This window comes from Pelophylax lessonae (assembly GCF_965119305.1).
Source record: "Pelophylax lessonae genome assembly, chromosome: 4".
NCBI lineage: Eukaryota > Metazoa > Chordata > Amphibia > Anura > Ranidae > Pelophylax > Pelophylax lessonae.
Window position 1 is genome coordinate 470,131,002 of NC_138771.1, and position 21,188 is coordinate 470,152,189.

The following is a 21,188-nucleotide window of genomic DNA, read 5'->3' on the forward strand; positions in this document are numbered from 1 at the left end:
AATGGATGGATTTTCAGCTGCAGAATTATCACACTCAGTAGCCTTGTAGAGATACTGTTGAATAAACCTATCCAACTCTCAGGACTTCATCACGGTGTACAGCCTGTTATGCAATATACATATACTCAATCAGATGTTTCAGTGGAGGGATAGAACATATGAGAATGTATAGATGAGAGACATGTTGTATGGTGATTACTAGGAGTAATATTAGGAGAGTTGCAGGTGATGGTAAAGCAGATAGGTTCTGATGTCTAGTATAGTGCAGATGGTAAGAGGACACAGATGGAGTATACTTAGACAGAGTAACCTAGTGCAAGGATAGTTGAAGGTAGTCCCAAGAGCTAACAGTCTATGCAGATGGTATGGAACAGATAGATAGATAGATAGTCCTGGTAATTGCAGTAGATGACAGTAGGAGATTGGTTAGTAAAGAATCCCCTGTGGGGTACTTATCACTTAGATAGGTTAGTAGTAACAATGTCCATAGATAGAGAGGTGATCCCGTAGCGAGATATGGATCAGCGGCGAGGTTCCGGCGTCAGTTCCGCAAAGGAAATGTCAGCAGCTCCGACTTCACAGGAGAAGGTGCGGTGAACATGTGGTTTGAACGAGTGATGAGTGAGAGAAAGCCGGCGATTGAAATAGCCGCTCATCGGCAATGATGTCATCCGGTCTTAAAGGTATATGCGTCTCTTGTTACACAAGATGGGACGCAATTAGCAAAGGAGAAATATGGAACAAGGGTACCAGAGGTACCAGAACATTACAGACTGTCAGTGCTGTTTGGACAGTAGTGGACTGAAGGGACCACCTGCCATGGGGAGAGACTGTCACTGAGACTCAGGAGGGGACGTGTTGTGTCGTGTCGGTGAGGTGTCATCATCATCTGTGCTGCTGCACACTGCTGTCAGTGTCACTGTGGGGGTCAATTTTATGTGTGTGTGCCGCCATTATAATTTCTACATGGAAAATAAAATAAGAAATATGTTTTTTTTGCCCTTAATATCTACCTTAAATCACATTGCTAATTGCATTGTGTACTTGTTTTAAGCCTAAATACTGAAATTTGCACTTTAAAACTGTAATTTTTTAACTTTTGGAAATGCCAGCAAAAACTTGGCCGTGCCAGTAAATTTTGGGTGTTGTGTCAGTAAATTTTAATGTGGTAGCTTGGCAATATTGGCATGGCTGCACAGAAAATATTGCAATAATAGGGAGGATGGGAAGTATTTAACGTGGCAAGCTACCAAGTGAACTGATAACTGTAAAAAAAAAAAAAAAACTGGAGTGATGTGATGCAGAGATCAACAGTAAATGTTAATAAAAATAGACTTACACTTGAAAAATAAAATTTCCCCTATCAGACTAAAGAACCCAGCAAATACACAAATAAATGTAATTTATTGAAAACATAAATTTGTTTTACCTTATGCATAAAATGTTCATTTACTTATATAGGCATGTGAATACAATTACAATTGTGCGCATTGATTCTAAATACACTATGCAGTGATGTTCTCTGCAGCTGCCAGCCAGGTCTTGGCTTTCTACTTTTACCTAACACTTTGCTTTTGAGAAATTAAATGTTGGGTGTACATATCAGGTTAGGCCTGTAGTAGTCTTTATTTGCTCATTTGCTCTCTCTTTGCATGGTGACTGTGAAATGACCATTTTGCTTTCTAAAGAGTGTGTGTGGCTGTGCTGGGAATAGCTCATCATTGCCATCCCTGACACCAAAACACAAATTAGGATTTAACTTGCCAGCAATTAGGTAAAACTAACTGCTTATCAACTTCACAGAATCAACAAGACCGTGCTTCATAGAACACTTAGGCTCCATTCACATAGAGGATCGTGGGCAGAATCGCTGCGATCCCGAATCATTGCAAATATGGCGATTCGTCAGGCGACAATCGTGGCAAAAATCGATCCGCGTTTGGGGTGCCAATGCAAGTCTTGGGAATCGCGCAGGCGTACCGTGATTTGCAATGATTCGGGATCGCGGGCAGAATCGAAACGTCTATATGTGAATTTGAGCCTAAACTATTCACGTCCTTATCAGATTATGAAGTATTTTGAACATAATATCCTTAGTCAAGGAAACTAGGGCCACAATTAAATCAAAATCCAAATAACCTTTTATGTGGACCTGAACAAATAAACTAAAGATTTGCTATGGTAAAGAGAACATCTAGAAATTATAATTGTGTCTAGGCAGTACCTTGAAAAATCTATCCTTTTTTTTAATTGCTCTTGAAAAAATAGTAGAACACTTGTTGTTACTAGACACTCCTTGTGTCTCTCACCACTGTATGCCTGCAGTGTGAGCACCTCTAAAGCCCCGTACACACGTACCGATTGTCGGCTGTAAATATTCTGCCGCCAACCGATCGGCCGATTGTAGGCTTGTTAGTATGATGCTTCCGACAGCCGACAGCGCATTTTCGGCCGAACAGAATCTGTCGTGCAGACTTTAAAATATTTGTTGGCCAACACCAGAACGGCCGATTGTTTGTCAGTCAGTACAGATTTCGGCTGACAGACAGCAGATTAGCAAGACTGGGCATGCTCAGAGAAGAAAAAAAGACAAGGAAAGTTAACCATCACATGACATCACTTCTGCAGTCGGCTGTTGTTGGCTGACAAAATTCGTGTGCAGTCTTTAGCAGTTTTCAACAGACACGACAGCCCTGGACAAAAGACGGCCGATCGTTTGGCCGACGATCAGTACGTGTGTACGGGGCTTTAGGCACTGCTGCCAATGACCGCAAATCGCACTATATTTGGAGTGAGATTTGGTGATGTTAATACGGTCCTGCTGTTTTCCTTGCTGGAGAGGAAGTGTCACCTCAGGACCTACAGTGCAAGGACCCTCCTGCTTCTGCATTTTCCATTCTGTGGATCTGTGCTTCTTCCATCTTTCTTGCTGATTTCTGATCATTACCTTACCAATCATCAGATGAGGAGTCATTAGTTGGCAGCTCCGATATGAAAAAGCAAAGCCCCACCTTTATCAAAAATGGCCACCCGCACGCACAGACATAATGCAGAGCCATGCTGGATAGTAATTAATAAGGAAAAGATCAGCTGCAGGAAGACCATAAAAAATACTGAGGACTAGTTCTTTTGACTCCTGCTTGCCTTTTTTATGCAAACATTCTACAGTTCTGGTCCCTTTTTTACTATGTTTGCAGGCTTCAAAGGGGAATAAACATAAAAACTTCAAGCATACAGTTGTTGTTGCTGGAAGTACATAAACTCAAGACCCCAGGGCAATCAGCTCCTTCCCTGTAAAGGCAAAGATGTACTTTTCCCGCACCCTGCAATGTGATGCTAATTTAAGTAATCTAAAGATTTGCTCCTTGACCCCCCCTTCCCAAACACATACAAACCAAGATTCCAATGGAACAGTGAACATTACGTCTATACAATGCAGTGACAGCTATAATCTATAAGCAACTATATTACTGTAGTATGTGACTTTCTAAGGCATCTAGATAATTACTTGCTATGCTCTCAGTGTACAGATGTATCATTAAAAGCATATTACCCTCTATATTGTACTTTGGTAATAGGTACTAGGCCAGTACTATCTATGTCATACATAAAAGCGTGTACACTGCCTAATTATATTGATACATGTGCAAAATGAAGACAAAGGGCTCGTTTACACTTACCTAGCCATCTGAAAATCTGTGCATGTTTGACAGGCAGCTAGGATGCGTTGTTTTGCTACTTCATCGTCTGTCTTAACCCTTTGAAGACCACATTACTGCATAGCAGCCACATACATTGCATGCGGTTGCAAGGCAGTTACAGCATGGCGCCATTTTCTTGAAAGAGTTGTGTTTGACTATGGTGCTAACTGTCGAACATGACATGGGGTTTAAATGTTTGCCACAGAAGCAAGGCATCATGGTCATGCCATGTGTACAACCCCATCTGGCTTTCTTTACAGCTTAAGCGGGAAGGTAAAACCGTGGCTCAACCATCTATTTTTACCGCCTCACTAACCGCAAGTGTAAACAAGACCGTAAAAAAGTATAGAATACAAAAAAAAAAAAAAAACAATAGTTTTCCTTGTACCTAATTTGAAACATATATCCAAAATATTTTATTTTGTGCCCTAAAATAACATCTTCAGGGCAGATGTATAATAAAGGATGGGCAGCAGAGGCCCCGGTACAAGGGGCCCATGGTACAAGGGGTAAAGTATTTCAGTATCAAAATGCCTGATGTCTAGGAATATGGTTGAGGATTAAACTCTTAGAACTATTATATTTTTATCATAGCAGCAGATGCCTTGGGTAATTTAACAAGAAAATTAGGCATAGAAAAATGTAAATGGTCTCAACTTATTAAATTGGGTGTACCTGAAAAGTTTGGGTTGTACGGGGTATCATTAAAATCTATCCTCAGGGAGACAACTCCCTACACACCCCCTGTACCAGGACTAAGCAAATGTAAACCACTATTTGACGTACTTTACCCATAAAACAGGTATCAAAAAGTCAACAAGTGGCCATGTAAAAGCTGTCCTATCAGAAAAAGTTCAGTCACTTGATTGTTTCTCCGACATGGACTCTTTATTCGTTGAAGATAAAGTTTCTGTTTTCTCTTTCAAAACTGAGATTTCATTTTGCAGTTTTAGGATACTGTTGTCATACTGCATACTCTCCAGAGCATGCTGAATCTCTAAAGTCTCTGAGATTATTTTCAACAAAGTGTCCTCCGTATTAAACACCTGTACAGTCAACTCGTCAATCCTTTTTTCAAGGTCAAGCATCTCACTGGAGACTTTTAGTAGAGTGCGCACAGCATTGTCAATAACTGGCAAATTGTCAATGCACTCTGCCAGTTTGGGCTCAAACTGGACTATGTTCTTCTGAACTTCTTGGTTAATGTTGGCCAACTCATTCTGCTGCTTTATCAGATCCTCGATTTCCTTGGCATCATAGTCCAAAACGTCAGAGATACGTTGAAGATCTTCATCTTCTTGTTTTCTCACAGTTCTAAAATTCCTGGGTGTACTATCTTCAAACTCTTTAAGCTTCTCGGAAAGAACTTTTAGGGTCTGGTCAGCCGAGTTAATTTTTGAAGTCATCTGCTGATGGAATGACTTGGTCTCAGATTTTACAGAGTTAGTTTCTAGGTTCATTTCATCCAGGTTTCTCTTCCATGTATCTGTGACATTTTGGAACTTAATGTTGACGTTCTGCATCATTTTGGAAAGTGCCTGCTCATTGGTTTGAATGTGATCAATGTCGTTATGGAGGCTAGATATTTGTTGCTGTAAGTGGTTTACTAGGAAAGATGATGCTGAAGCTTCTGCTAGGGAGTTGTCTGTGGACGCGAGCTGCAAGAGAATGCCCATGTGCTTTAGTGGACACAAATAACTGTTTAAAAAGAATTCAAAAGCTAAAGAGGGTTGTTGTAAAGAAGTCAAATGTAAAAACAAGTGTAATATATTACATTTTGTTATACAATTATGGCCAAGGTATTTCTAAGATAGGAAATGGAAGGTTCCAGCTTTATGTGGGTTTGCAAACAATTAAGGCCTCGTTCATGCACTTAAAGTGATACTAAAGTCTTGTTTTTTTGTTTCAAAATAACAAACATGGTATACTTACCTGCTGTGTGCAGTGGTTTTGCACAGAGCAGCTCAGATCCTCCTCTTCTCAGGTCTCTCACCAGCACTCCTGGCCTCTCCCTCCTGCCAAGTGCCTATACAGCAAGCAGCTTGCTATGGGGGGCACCCGAGCCAAGCCACTGCTCTGTGTGTCCATTCAGACATGGAGCTGTGGCTCAGCTCTGCCCCTCTCTCCTCATTGGCTCACTGACTTTTATTAACAGCAGTGGGAGCCAATAGCGCCTGCTGTGTGTCTCAACCAATCAGGAGGGAGCCCAGGACAGCTAAATCTCTCGTGCCACATCGCTAGATCGAGATGGGGCTCAGGTAAGTATTAGGGGAGCTGCTGCACACAGAAGATTTTTTATATGAATGCATAGAATGCATTATGATAAAAAAACCTTCTGCCTTTAGAACCACTTTAAGTATACGCCAATGAAAGGGCTTTGTTTACCCACATGGGAATGCACAGGTGTTCCATGCATAATTGTGCAGGCAGTCCCATTCATGTCAATTGGGATGCAGCGGCTGCACAGACATAGCTCCAAATTTGAAACCATGTGGGTGTAGGTGCAGGTCCCCAAACACAGACAGTGTGAGCTCAGGAACACACCGCTGTCAGATTAGGAGCAGTAGCTGTGTCCATGTAGCTGCTGCATCCCAAAAGAACCCAAAAGAACATCAGTGGGACTATCTACATGGAGGTGTATGGAACACCTGTGCAAACACGGCTCTTGCATGGGCTTACGTTTAAAGTAAACTTGCTTTTAAATCAAATGGCTGACAGGCAGGGTATTTAGGACAGAAGAGACAAATGCATCCTTCTGCCTGTCAGCTGTCATGTTCACTGAGCCGCAGATGCGCAGCGAACATTTATGGCCCCAATCATCCCTCGATCCGTGCCGCGATGATGTGACTCCCATGCACATACGCGGGAGTGGCGTCATTGCAGCCTAGCCTATCAAGTGGTAAGAAGACCAGGGCGAAGATGGAATCGCTGGGGGTCCATCGGATTGGTCCCAGCGCTGCACTGGAGGACACCTTGTGACAGGTAAGTCTGTCATAATGTACTAATATGCTGTGCATACTAGTACATTATGGCATAACCCACCTGGGGGCCTTTAAAAAAATAAATAAAATAAATAAAAGTTATAGCCGACTTCACTTCCACTTTAAGGGGTGCATGGTGGTGGGGGTGCAAGGGCTAATTCACACAGTGTGTGGTAACAGAGGTTTTATGCAAATGTAAAATGCCTGTAACCACAAGGACACACAGGAAACAATTGTCTATGTATCCCATTCACACTGCAATGTGCTGCAGCATGCTACGAAAAAATGCAGACATGCTGCATTTCATTGCAGCATACCATGCCAAATGAAGCGTACATTTTGTGCACTTCGAATAAAGTTTCTACAAAACAGACAAAAGGGAGCTGTGTGATGTGCTAAGTTGAGCACCACACTGCCCCCTATAGCAGCCAGAAAAGACAGCTGCTGGAGCAGTGCTCTGGCAGTTGTCCTTTCCCATTTCTTGCTGTGTGGCCCAGGTTGGGTCTTAACAGGCACTCTGCAGCCTGGGGGTGTGGGACCTCTGTGGCAGCAAGAAAGAACTTCAGAACCTAAAACCGTAAACAAAAAAAAATTGGAAGCCATTTTTAAATAACAGGAGAAAGGTCCTAGATTTGCTTCTCCATTAATATGTGTAACATTATACATCTGTCTACCTGTTGTTTAAAACAGAAATTTGGCATCATTTAAAAAAAAAAAAAATGATGTGGTCTTATAGTTTTAGCTTGGTTTTCCAGAAAAAGCCCCCATAAATACCTGTTGATGCTGCCAGTGAAGTCCCCTTACTGCAGCTTCCCGTGATGGTGTGGCAACATTGCTGCACCGCTCCGGAATTCAGAGCAGAGTTGTCATTCTCATGTACGCTGTGCTTGTTTGCACTGCAGAGGGATGACATGGTGCAAGGGACATGGCTATCAACATTGTCACTGCTGTTTTACATGCCTGTAGCTGGTCAAACCAAGTCCTGCCCACTGTTTTCTGGATTAACAACACTACCTCAGCTGCTGAAACCCTCCTACTGTGAGCTGCGGCGTCTGGGAAGGGAGTGTGTGAGATACAAATGAAAAGGGGATTGTGCTCAGTCAGGAGAGGTAAACACGTTTTTTGTTTACTTTATGAAGCTGGATTGGGTACTTGGCTAGGCTGCCATATGGAAGCCTTCAGTTGAACCTCAAGCCATATAAAATATAGTGTATGAATATTCATTTCAATTAGCCAATCACATGAATAGCAAATTCCTGTTTGCTTATTTCATCTGCACAACACTGGATAATAAAAGTGACAATTCACACACTCTATTGTGTAAAACTTCTCAACTTCATTAGTCAATTGTTTGCCATTTAAAAAAAAAAAAAAAAACACAATTATCACACTAATAGTTACATTTTAGCACTGCTTATCTCCTGCAGTTTCTTTGCAGCCACTTTCAGAGAGAGAGGATTGGCAATCAGTCTGGCAAGAGAATGGCCAACAGGTAACCTATGGTCTCCCTGTAGCTGATTTTTTTCCTCTTTACCATGCCATGTTCTGCGCGGTGTCTCTGTAGATCAGGGGTCTCAAACTGGCGGCCCTCCAGCTGTTGCGGAACTACAAGTCCCATCATGCTTCTGCCTATGGGAGTCATGCTTGTAACTGTCAGTCTTGCAGTGCCTCATGGGAATTGTAGTTCTGAAACAGTTGGAGGGCCACCAGTTTGAGGCCCCTGCTGTAGACCGCTATCTTGTAGGCAGGGCTTTGAGTCCTTATGCCAGAGCCTTCAGCAAAGAAAATAGTGAGCAGCACAGGAGCAACATCACTAAACCTAACTCCCAATTGCCTGGGACTAGCGGTGAGAAGTAGCAGTGCCTTAGACCTCGTACAGCAGATATACAGGAGTTCCTAGGCACCCTCACATACAAGGAAGTGCACTGCTATTTTTAGGAGGAATTAAAAAAAAAAAATTCAAAAAAAGTGTTTTTTTTCCGTTTCGGTTTAGACAGATGTTCCCTATACCAGCAAATCTTTACTCTTTGAGTTCAGGTCCACTCTAAGCAATGAAAAAAAAAAAAAACACAACAAAGTGATATCTGCAGAATCGAATTACAAGACAGATGGTTTCAGCATTACTTCAAGATAATCTGCAAAGAGTAAGCAAAGGGCAGGAAAGGATGAGGCAGGTAATCTCCTTATAATAGTCGCTCTTTTAATTTATAGGTTATCATGGGCTTGGTACCGCACAGGGGAAAAGGGATGCAATGGAAAACATTTATGAAACAAGACAATGTTGGTTTCGGTGTGGAGCTGGATCTTAATATCATCTAGATTTCTGATGAATTAGTCTGGCTGCAGCCATTTTAACTGTGGGCAGCTGAAGCTGCTGCCGAATTTACACAGACACACACACAAACATTCATATATATATACACACACACATACATACATATATATATATATATATATATATATATATATATATATATATATATATATATATATACACACACACATATATTAGAGCTGCACGATTCGGGATAAAATGAGAATCACAACTATTTTGCTTAGACTAAAGATCTTGATTCTCTCACAATTCTATTTTACATTATACAAAAAATTTGGGCTAACTTTTAAAGTTTAGTTTTTTTGATTCATTAAAGTTTATTGTTTCCCCCCAGAACTGCGGTTGAAAGACTTCTGCGCAAATAGAGTGTGACATAAAAGATTGCAACAGCCAACATTTTTCTTCTCTAGGGTCTCTGCTAAAAATATATATATATATATAATGTTTGGTTTGGGGGCACTAAGTAATTTTCTAGCAAAAAATAATGATTTTAACTTGTAAGCAGCAAGTGTCAGAAAAAGGCTTAGTCTTAAAGAGGTTAAACTGCCCTCCTTTAGGCTCGGTTTCCACTAGTGCGACAGCAAGTCAAAACCCATTGTTTTCAATGGGGCCCGTTTCCACTGCCGCAGCTTCAGTTGCCGCGACCTCAAAAGTAAATCGTGTACTACTTTTGAGCGCGACTTCCCTCTATATATGAGGGACAAGTCTAACTGAAGCCACGGTTTACTTTCGCTATGAAGTCGTGCTAGAAGTAGCACGACTTCGTAGCCGCACTAGTGGAAACCGAGGCTTAGCCCCGGTTCACACTTGTGCGTGTGCGGGGTTCGCATGTAATATCGGAGCGCACTGCTCCGACATTACATGCGATCGGCTGTGCGGTGCGAGTTTAGCCATACGGGTTGTATGGCTAAATTCGCACCGCAGCCGCTCCAAACTCGCACAGGACCCTTTTTTCTAGCCGCATCAGGATCGCATCGCACAGCGGTTCACACTTGTGCGATCCGATCCTGTGCGAACTGCACGATCGCACTGCGATATGCGATCAAACAGGGGGTGTCGTTAAGATTACATTGACACCCCCAGCGTATCGCATATGGCAGTGTGAACTGCCGGGGGTGCGTGTGCGATGCGGGAAAAGGCTGCGAATTCGCAGCCTTCCCGCATCGCATATATGTGAACCGAGCCTTACAGACAGAAGTTTGTTTCTTTCTCTAAATGGAAATGATACATTGTAAAACATTGTGTTTATAGTTATCTAGTAGCCTTAACAATGTTGATAAACATTTGGAGGCTCTTTTTTTCTTTTTTTTTTCTTTTTTTTTTACAGTTGTGAGCGAGCAGAGAACAGCTCTGTAAGAATCGCTGTTTTAAGATTGTGGGGGATGAATAGAGATTTTTTTAACGATTAATCGTGCAGCTCTAATATATATACACACACATACACACACACATATATATACACACACAGACAGGGAGGCAAATTCTGTCAGGCACCACTGCTTGCCAGCACATTTCTCCTCTTGATAAATACTCATGGATCTCTCCCTCCAGCTATCATTGGCTCTCCTATGACTCACCCCTCCTCCCTTGCTGGCAAACTCTCACGAGAGTTAGAGAGAGCTGTGCATGATGTCATTAGCCTAGGCTAATTACCAGACAAGATGGAGGAAGTGGGCTGTATAAGGTATTTACTGGCAGAAAAAAAAATGTTTAACTATCCAAAGTTAAAACAACAAGGGCAGAAGATTTAATAGATGGAAAGATGAAAAAAAATGACTGAAGGTCCACTTTAATACCTCTTCTCAATATGTCAAAACATTTTTTTATGCATTTTTGATGCACTGCCATTGACTAGGGGCCTCCCAATGCATTAAAATGCAGAAAAAAATGCATTTGCAGTTATTTTCAAAACATATTGGTGAGATGGTAACAGACTAGGAGGTTGATTTACTAAAGGCAAATATACTGTGCCATGGATATATATATACTGTTCCATCACTTGCTCTAGATCTAAGGGGAAGCTTTGAAATGCATGGACGCTCTGCTGATTTCTATCATCCAATCATGTGCACGCAAAAATGCTGTTTTTTATTTTCCTTGCATGTGATTGGGTATTCTTTGCAAAGTGAATCTTTACCTCATTTACCAAGCTCTGGAGCAAGTGCACTTGCAGTGCACAGTATATTTGCCTTTAGTAAATCAACCACACTATATTTATTATGGACAACCACAAAATGTATTTTAGTGCATTGGAAAGTGTGCATCAAAATAATTATTTAATTATTAAATAATTATAGAAATGCAATTATTAAATAACATAGAAATGCAATTAATTTAGTAAATATAAACTGCTAAATACCTTTTCTCATCAGCAGTATATAGCATTCTAGTGTCTGGTTAAAGCTTGTAGGAGTTTTCATTCTGCACTGACTGTCCTATCAGGATGTAGGACCCCTGACCCTCTATCTGGACAGTGCTGATTGGCCCTGAGCTGATCACATGCGTCCTTCCAAGAAAAAAAATAAAAATAAAACTCTAGCAATACACGCCAAACTGAGCCTGTGCAGCCTGCCCCCTAGCTCTGTATTTTTAGGAAATATAATGGGGACAGTGAAAGGAGGAGAGGATCAGAGAAGACAGGATCAAACAGCCTTTTTACACAATGCAGAGGATTAACCCCTTAGGTTCCACAGGGAGTATAACAAAGCATGATTTACTGCATATACAGACTGATTTGATTGTTGTGGGTTTAGTAACACTTTAACTTTTACGAAGCAAGAATGAAAGCTGCAATGCACCCTGTATTTGGTTAGTATTTAGGTCTGGGTGTTTTTCTTACTGGAATGACATCACAAGTGGGTAGGAATATAAGCACAAATGTGGGTGGATACATTTTCTGCCATCTTCTTGTCCATAAAATCAGCTTCTTTCAGGCTAAGAGCTCATTCAAATGAGCAAACGCATATTTTCTACATAAAAGCAAGGTTCTTGCTGGCAGAGCTAGAAGATAATGCATAAAATACGTGCCTAAAGTACTCCCGTTTATGTGCATTTATATGTGCGTACATGCATAAAAACCGCAGCTGCGTCCTACTTTTTTCATTGTGCGTGGCTAAACACAGCACACATTTTCACATGTAGACACCCAGCTGTGTGTATGTGCTCATTGATTATTATAGGGCTGCATTTAGATGCCTACAAAAGCATCTGCTGTACACATCTGAACAGTCGTAAAGTGTTTACAAGATATTTGGTAAAACTACGCCATATCAAAAATAAAAAAAATTACAGAGAGAGAGAGAGAGAAAAGTAATAAAAACAGAGACAGAATTGGGGTTTTTCTTTTTTTTTGTTCTCCATGGTCAAGAAAATAAGTGGAAAACATAACAGACACTGATAAACTCCCTAAGGACTTAACAAAACACTATATTGTCAAAAATATTTGGACGCCTGCCTTTACACGCATATGAACTTTAATGGCATCCTAGTCTTAGTCCGTAGGGTTCAATATTGAGTTAGTCCTCCCTTTGCAGCTATACCAGCTTCAACACTTCTGGGAAGGCTGTCCACAAGGTTTAGGAGTGTGTCTATGGGAATGTTTGACCATTCTTCCAGAAGCGCATTTTTGAGGTCAGGCAACGATGTTGGACGAGAAGGCCTGGCTCGCAGGAAGCGAGCCAGGCCTTCTCATTCTCAAGAAGCAGAGGAAGGAGGAGGGAGGAGGGAGAAGGGAGGAAGGAGGGGGCAAACCTCTGACGTACCTCGCCGCGTTGAGGTCAGACGGAAGTGGGGACAGAGTACCTGTCAAAAACAGGTAAACGCTTCCCCCCCCCCCCCCAAAAGGTGGCAAATGTGGCCATTGGAGGGAGGGAGGAGACAGATAAGCGGAAGTTCCACTTTTGAGTGGAACTCCAGTTTAAAAGTAAAGTTCAAACCAGTAAAATATATTCCAGGAGCATCAAAAGGTGTGCACTGTGCACAGTCTTAGGCTCTGTACGTTGTTAAAAGTCCCTTTGAATGCTGGAATTTTTAGGACGTTTGAAACGTCCGTTAGGTCGCGTTTGTACCCGCGTTTTGCGGGCGTTTGCGTTTAGAACCGTTCGTATAGGTCAAAAAAATGATTCCCCTTTAAAATGGAAAAACGCAAACGCTAAACGCGGGTCATCGCGTTCAGACGCGTTCGGACGCGTTTGTGCGTTTGAAACGCCGGGAAACACACGTTCGAACGCAAATAATTGCGTTCTGAAAAAAAGTCCCTGAACGCAACTGCCTGCAAATGACTGTAAACGACCTGGTGTACATGGACAGATAAGATAACATGGAGCTGCGTTCAGGGGCTTCTGAAAAAAAACGCCCAACTGCTCCTAAACGGCCATTTCCAGCGTCCCGTGTACATAGAGCCTTAGGCCTCATTCACACGGGGGGGGGGGGGGGGGGGGATTATATTTGTACTCCGTGCAGGGCCATGTTTTGCATTCCTACGCTGGCATACCATTATTGTCTATTGGGACACATGGCTGCATAGACACAGCTGCTGTGTTGCAATATGACACACGGTAGTCAGCCCTTGAACTCACCCTGTGTGCGTTCAGGGAACTGCACCTGCATAGATGTCATATTGGGACATAGCAGCTGTGTCTGTTCAGCCATGTATCACAGAATACAATAATGGGATGCCACCTCGGGGGATGCATGCAACATCTGTGTATCCCCAAAGCCAGCAAAACACAGCCCTGTGCAGGGTACAGGTCATCGCTCCATGTGTTTGACACCTTAGAGTTTGTTTACTTTAAAAAGCAGCCACAGCCCTAGTAGAAAAGCAGGTCCTCTGCCAGCATGCTGGAAAAAAAAGACCCTTACTCTCTTTGCGGCAGCAGTGGTCTCTCTGCAGAAGCCCAGCACAACCTCTGCTGAGTCAGAGCTAGAGCTTTGCAATCAGGCACTTATGATGAACCTTTGCAGAGAGACCTCTGCTTCCACACAAAGAGCTAAGGTCTTTTTTTTTTTTTGCTGGCAGGGGACAGGCCTACTCAGGCCATGGCTGCTTTCTAAAGACATGAAATGTAAGACCTTTCACACCTTTTGATTTGATGCTCTAGAAATGTATTTTGCTAATTGAAACTGAAGTTGGGATTTAATGCCCAGCTGAAATAAGGCCACTTTTTATTGGCAGTTGATACTGCATGGTATAATGTAATCAACCTATTTATAGGATAACCCGATACAATAAACCCGAATGTACAGATTTAGGCCCCTTTCACATGATCGGACCGATCAGGTCTGTGTGTCCGTTTTTCAGGCGGACCTGATTGGGTCACCCATTGTACTCTATGGGGAGGCGGATGTCAGCGGAGATGTGTACGCTGACACCTGTCTGGCATCTGATCTGACAAGATCTGCTGAAAACAGATGGATGGCGATACGTTCACCATCCATCCAGCTGGTCGGATCAGATGAAAACGGACATGCTGTCCATTTTCATCCGATCTCCCCATAGAGGAGAGCGGGACTCTGACATGTCCGTCTTTGCACAGTGAGCGGGGACAGACCTGTCATCTGCCTGCTCAGCGGGGATCAACGGAGTGAGTTAGCATAGTCCATGAAAATGGATTTGCCCCATGTGAAAGGGGCCTTAGAGCCAATCAAAGCTTATAAAATTTAAAGTAAAGTATATTTTAAGCCAATTTTTTAATACAGAATCCCTGTCAGTTTTGTATTGCTGTCTCTGTCCCTCCATGGAGATTCATCATCCCTATCTGTCCTGGTAATCAGTGACAGTGGACAGAAAGAGAGAGAAATCCTATATTTTTATAGTTGCCACCGGGACAAGAGGCGAGAGAAAACTCACCTCCCAACTGTCTAAGAGGCAAATGATTCCTCTTACTTTGGAGAGTTTTCTTCCCATTTGCTGTTGGGTCTCTGGGACAGAAAACAAGGGGGGAAATCTGGATACACTTAAATAAAGATACTGAGCATGCTCTTGCCAGTATATGGGGAAAAAGAAACCTATGAAACTCCAATAACCACAAAACTGTACTAAAAAAAAAAAAACTCCTAAATTACTTTTGTAAAAAGTTATATGACATATTATTGCTGCATAAGCCATTTAGTAAACTAATGTTAATAAAAAAAATATTTCTTCATTAAAGCCAGGTATGATTTTCAAAAAATAAAAAATTACCTTATCCGTTCCAGAGTTTCCACCCCCTGCTTACAAATTTGGTGGACTGCTTTTCCCTGACATCTGCAGAGAGCTTAAAGCCCACTCACAGACATCCCATGCAATAGACACTAGACAGCATCTTTGCAGAGATACTTTTTGATTTTCTTGCACATATAAAGAGGGATGGCCGAGGCTGCAGCATTATTATTACAGCACAGTGAATATTTAAAGTAGAACTGCACTGCATATGAACACCAAAAAAAAAAAAAAATGCTATTTATTTCATTTGTATTATTCAAAGCAATCTGCCCATCGATCTAGGTCTCCATGCTTTATTTTGTGGAGAAATCATTTTGAAAAACATCCCCCAGGCATTTCTGATTATGGCCATCTTGAGTAAGGGCAGAAGATTCATGCATCATTTACTTCCTGGAATCCATCTGCCCTTAGCTCAGGGATGGGCTATGCTGAGAACCCTCCCTTCTCTCCTGAAGACTCCTGGGATGTATGACATCATTTTCCTAGGCATGGAAACCAAAGTAACTGAAGAAATGTACCACAAAACAGTTTAAGTAAATATAATCTACTTTCCTATCTATTCACTAATGCTAGCAGCATAAGGATTAAAAATTGTCCACGTTGATTGAGAGAGTGAAGTTTCACTTTAAGTGGCAGAACCCCACACCATCCCCTCACACATAGCAGTCAGAATTTAAAAAAGTCACAGTAAGATCCGGTTCACATTAGCGCGATGACAGAGATCGCATGTAATTCGGAGCGCACTGCTCCTAAAATTACATGCGATCTCTGTGCAGTGCAAATTCAGCCATACAGTTTGTATGGCTGAATTCGCACCGCAATCGCACTAAAAGACGCACAGGACCCTTTTTTTGGTCCGCAGCAGAATCGGATCGCATGGTGGTTCACACTAGTGCGATCCGATTTTGTGCGAACCTTCAGATCGCACTGCGATATGCGATCTTATCTGGGGGTGTCGTACTGTTAATTGACACCCCCAGCGTATCGCATATGGCAGTGTGAACTGCCAGGGGTGCGGATGTGATGCGGGAACACGCTGTATATTCGCAGCGTTCCCGCATCGCACAAATGTGAACCGGCACTGAAGCCTCCATAAATATCTATAGAACAAGACCAGGTGGTAAGGAGCTGCAATAAAGTTTTCCAAAATCTTTGCAAAGTATATTAGGAAAATGTATTTAAATATGCAAATTACCTTCCCAAAAATTTCTCCAACTTTAGCTTCCAGGTCTTCTAGCGCAGATGATCGGGACTGCAAGGTTTGGTACTTCTGTTCAAGGAGGGTAAAGTTTTGTGATTGCTGAAATACAGTCCTGGAACAATGAAGGAAATATGTTTTTTTTTTTTTTCATGTAACAAAGAATAATAATGAACCACATTGTAAATTCAGGAAAATAAAAGTGCTTTTTGTTTATGGGTGTATATGGCTTAAACAGACAAAAACATGTGGAACAACTGAAAATAATAGGTGCTGTGTGTGGCTTGTACTCCTCCTCAGCATGTTGTAGTTCATTTTAGTTTCTGCCATTCAACTTTCATTCTTCAGAGGGAGTAATAAATCAAAAAGATCTCCAAAGGAGAGACTTAGGCCTCTTGCACACAATACTCCTGTTTGAACATCTCCTTTTTCAGACGTAATTTTTGTCTTATTGAAAAGCGCGCATTTGCGCGTATTTCCGCGCATTTTCACGCATAAGCGTTCGTGCAAATTCGCGTAAATTTGCGCCTCTGAATATGCACATTTTTTTCAGGTCAACAGTATGATCGTGTGCGTTCATTTGATCGCATTTGCGCGCAAATGCACACATTAGGCGTATATTACTGTCCAAAAATGCAGATTTTTCTATTTTGTTCTTACTGAAGAATATGCGGCGCTCATTTACACGCCTGTGTGCATAGGCACATTAGAATGAATGGGCTCTATTTTAGCTCATTAAAAAAAAAAAAAAGCTGTACTGAGCATTTTCAAGCTGCAGTGTGCAAGGGGCCCTACTGCATTGTGACTCAGCTGAAGGACCTGCATTTTATAGCCCATTCATAAAATGCAGGCAGTGCTGTGAGGGCTGCAGGAGGTAACTGAGTATTTTCTGCTTAGTAAAGTGGACAGAAACTCAGTGATTGGAGGAAGGATGGTCACCACAGGTCATGTGATCAAGACCTCCCTCCAGCAATTTTTGTTTTTTTTTACAATCATTTATTAAATAGTGCTCCCCTGGCTTTGGGTGCACCGTGTTTTATAAATGTGCCATTCTTTTTTTTTTTTTTGAAGCAGGGGTTTATAAATGGACCTCAAAGCCCCTCTAATGTCTAAATATAAATATTGGGAGGCAGACTGTAGCATTTAAACATTTCCCACCCAAAACCTTAACACTTAGACCGCATTCACACTGAAGCGGCACGACTTCGGGGGCGACCTGTGAAGTCCCGTGCACCGCGACTTCGGCGCGACTTGCACGGACTTCACATAATGGAAGTCAATGCAAGTCGCCTCCAGGTCGCCCCGAAGTAGTACAGGACCCTTTTTCTAAGTCGGAGCGACTTGTGTCGCTCCTATTAGAACGGGTCCTGTAGCACTGCATGGACCGCGACTTGTCAGGTTGACAAGTCGCCTGACAAGTCGCGGTAGTGTGAATGGAGCCTAAGAGGTCTATTTAAATAAAAAAAAAAATCAGAATACCAGACCTTAGATGTGGTGGCATAATTATTTTCTTTTCTTTCCTTCATTTTCACTTGGCAATCCTGTAACACACTTACTGTCTTAGGGCAACAACCCTCAGTCACCGGAGTCGGTGCAAGGATTTTTACCGCCCTAGGCAAAATAAAAATTGCGCCCTCCCCCCCCATATGCTCTCCCACCCCCCATCCCAAGTTGCTGAAAGGGTTAAAACCAGTGGCCGCTGGTGCTCCATCGGTCACTCCAGAGTCCAGTCCACACCATATACCCCCCTCGGCCAATAGGATGCCTTCTCCTTTGGCCAATTGGGAAACAGGTCTCGGGACCCGCTTCCTGATTGGCTGGAAGGAGAATCAGTGTGGCAGTAGCAAATATTCATTTGCTATTTTCACACAACTGGGTGGTCTCACTGTGCCCTAAGCCCACCTTTTTTGTAGCCTATTAGAGCCTCTGGCTTTAATCACGTGCTTCGAAAAAAAAATAAAAAACCCTCATTGGAATCCATGCATCTGGCTCCCTGCATGTAGATTAGGGGAAAGGAAGCATAATGGACGGGCCGGCCGCCACTGATTAAAATCCCTTCAGTGACTTACGGTAAGTCACTTACCTTGGCTCAGGCTCCGCCAGCACCCCCTGCTAAGTTGCGCCCTAGGCCTCCTTACTGGTAGCACAGGCCCTGTCAGTCACCGGACATACTGTATCTATTGAGAAGCAGGACTGTCACCCTAGGACAGGTCTACAGATCACCTTCTCCTTTCCCTATCTGAATAACATTGGGGGAGGGTTTCTGTAGTCTACATAGATAGCTGAGAACAACTTAACTGATAACAGTAAATTCTCGGAAATTATCAGCTTGCAAGATTTCTGGCAGGATCAACAGTTTTTTTTTTCACTTATCAAATAGATATAACAAAATACTTCCAATGTTATATTTACCTGACTAATGGGAAATATAAGTTTATGATCAGGGTTCACACTTGATCAGATGTGTGGCTATATTGGGATATTTTCCTAATAGTTTAAGGCTGGGTTCACACCTTCGTGCGGAGCAGCTCACAGCAGGGGTCCGGTGCGTCCCTGTTCACTGTTTCAGGTCCAATTTTAAATGGACCAGAAGACGCACAGGACTCCTGTGCAATTCGCTCCGCAGCTGTCCTGGGGCTGTGTGAACTGGCTCCATGGAGAGCTGGTCACAGGCTTCTGATATGCAAATTGGATGTGGAGATACCCGCATCCAATTCCCAAAAGCGTGAACCCAGCCTTACTCTCATAATGTTTAACCATAATTGTGTTCACTGCATGCAGTTGCAGGGCGGTTGTGGTATGACCGTATTTGTTTGAATGGGTTGCATCCAGCAACCATACTGCCTGCCGAATGTGATATGTCATTCACCTTTTGCGGTGGCCACTGCAGCCGTAAATTGAGTTCAGCCCTGAGCGACTGCACTGCTTTGTTAAGGTGGGTGGTCGAGGGGTAGTAGAATCGCAGCTTAACCACCTGCTTTTACTGCCCCCTGGCCGCCCATGTGAATGAAACTTTTCAGTTTAATTTGGAACAGAAAAAAATAGGAATTTGGAACACTCACCATGTCAAAGTCGCACAGAGTGCCAGACACAAGCAGCACAGCAGGGTCCTGACATCAGGGCACATTGATCGGCTTCCAGTCACTGAAGAGGCGGCCGCCAGCTTTCCAGGATTGTCGCCATTTGCCCGCTGTCCTGCAGCAGTGCCACTGCGCTGAGCATCTTTCCCTTCCTTGGAGGACGGCGAGCCCCCTTTCTTCCTCTGCTTCACTTCGCCAGACATTGTAAAACACACCCCAACTGCTAACTATACATAGAAAGTTATCAAATGTAATTAGATCTAAAAATAGTTCCTATGCATTAAGATCTGTCCGGTGCTATGACAGCATTTTTACTAAATGCATTGTGTACATGCACAGACCATATGCTCTTAAAGGGGAAAGGATAGAAATTCACAGCAAAGCTACAAAAAGTTTTTCTAAGGTGAAGTAACCTGAATCTTTTCTAGTAAAATGAAGCAGATCTGGGCTGGAAGCCTGCGATTCCCCTGCCAGGATTTTTAACCCCTGATCTGCTCTCAGCCCTAGAGGCAGCAACCCCCTCCCTGTCTATGTGGCAGCCAGAATGATCCTCCTCACACTACACTGAGCAGCTGGATTTTGGGATAAGCCTGCTACGGTGGCAGGCAGGGGACAATCATTCTGCATTGCAAATCTCACTCTATATTTCAAAGTATAATGTAGATCTGCGCTCCTATAAATAGCAATAATGGAAGCAGCGGTGCTGATATAAAATATGTGCAAATGCTCCATAAACTAACCTAATAAAAATAATAATAAATAAATAATAACTCTCCTAAATTGATCTAAATCGTGTATACCAAATAGCATGTGCAAAAATATATATAAAAATCGATCATATTGCAGTTCTCATATCTGCATAAAACAATGGCAACAGAGATGTAGATAAGCCTTTTTCAACCAGGGTGCCCAGGCACCCTGGGGTGCCTTCAGGTTTCTTCAGGGTGCCTTGGAGAAATGTGTAAAAATTGCCTACAAATTGTATATAAGGCTCCATTCACACTACCGCGACTTGTCAGGCTGACAAGTCGCGGTCCCTCATGGTCCATTGACTAGTACAGTACCCGCTCTAATAGGAGCGACACAAGTTGCTCCGACTTAGAAAAAGGGTCCTGTACTACTTCGGGGCGACCTGGAACGACTTGCATAGACACGGTGCACGAGACTTCACAGGGAGACTTCACAGGTCGCCCCCGAGGTCGCCCCCGAAGTCGTGCAGAAGTCGTGCTGCTTTAGTGTGAATGCGGTCTTAGTCAGCATGTTGCTCAAGCCTTCCTTTTAGGTACGCAAAGCCACAGGTTTTCATTGCGCACCATTACAATCTTCCAGATACCAGCATCCTAACCACCAGTGACATCATTGGTTGATATTGAAATCAGGCGCATGCACCTCATCCTTGTTTGTCCCTCTCCTGCCCTTCCTCGTAAGCACTGGGGCCACATTAGCTGAGTGAGGAACAGAAACTAGGGAAAAGATAAACATAGGAATAGTAGTCAGTATCAGTGTGCAAAGCTGTATTTGCTTTGGAAGAATAAATCACCTCTAAAGCTGGGTGTCCTACACGTGTGGATGTTGCTACCTTAAAACGTAAAACTATTAATTTCATTTTTAATCTTTAGAATAGGGTGCCTCGAGATTGTGTATAATTTTAAAGGGTTCCTTGACTGAAAAAAGGTTGAGAAACACTGATG

At 42.7% G+C, this 21,188-nt stretch overlaps 1 protein-coding gene across 2 annotated transcripts in view; it reads right to left on the reverse strand.

The window, feature by feature from the left end:
* IKBIP (IKBKB interacting protein) overlaps window positions 1-20,061 on the reverse strand; it is a 43,540-nt gene extending 23,479 nt beyond the window's left edge. Inside the window, exons 1-3 of one of the 2 annotated variants that reach the window (XM_082255445.1) lie at window positions 19,480-20,061; window positions 16,415-16,532; window positions 4,267-5,359 (exon numbers count right to left, since the gene is read on the reverse strand). In XM_082255445.1, the coding sequence (XP_082111571.1) occupies window positions 4,556-5,359; window positions 16,415-16,532; window positions 19,480-19,700 (1,143 nt within the window). In that variant the 5' untranslated portion in view covers window positions 19,701-20,061 and the 3' untranslated portion in view covers window positions 4,267-4,555. Of the gene's footprint in view, window positions 1-4,266; window positions 5,360-16,414; window positions 16,533-19,479 lie in introns of those variants that run through there. The other variant, XM_082255446.1, reaches the window with a different exon arrangement.
* Window positions 20,062-21,188: the final 1,127 nt, after the last annotated feature.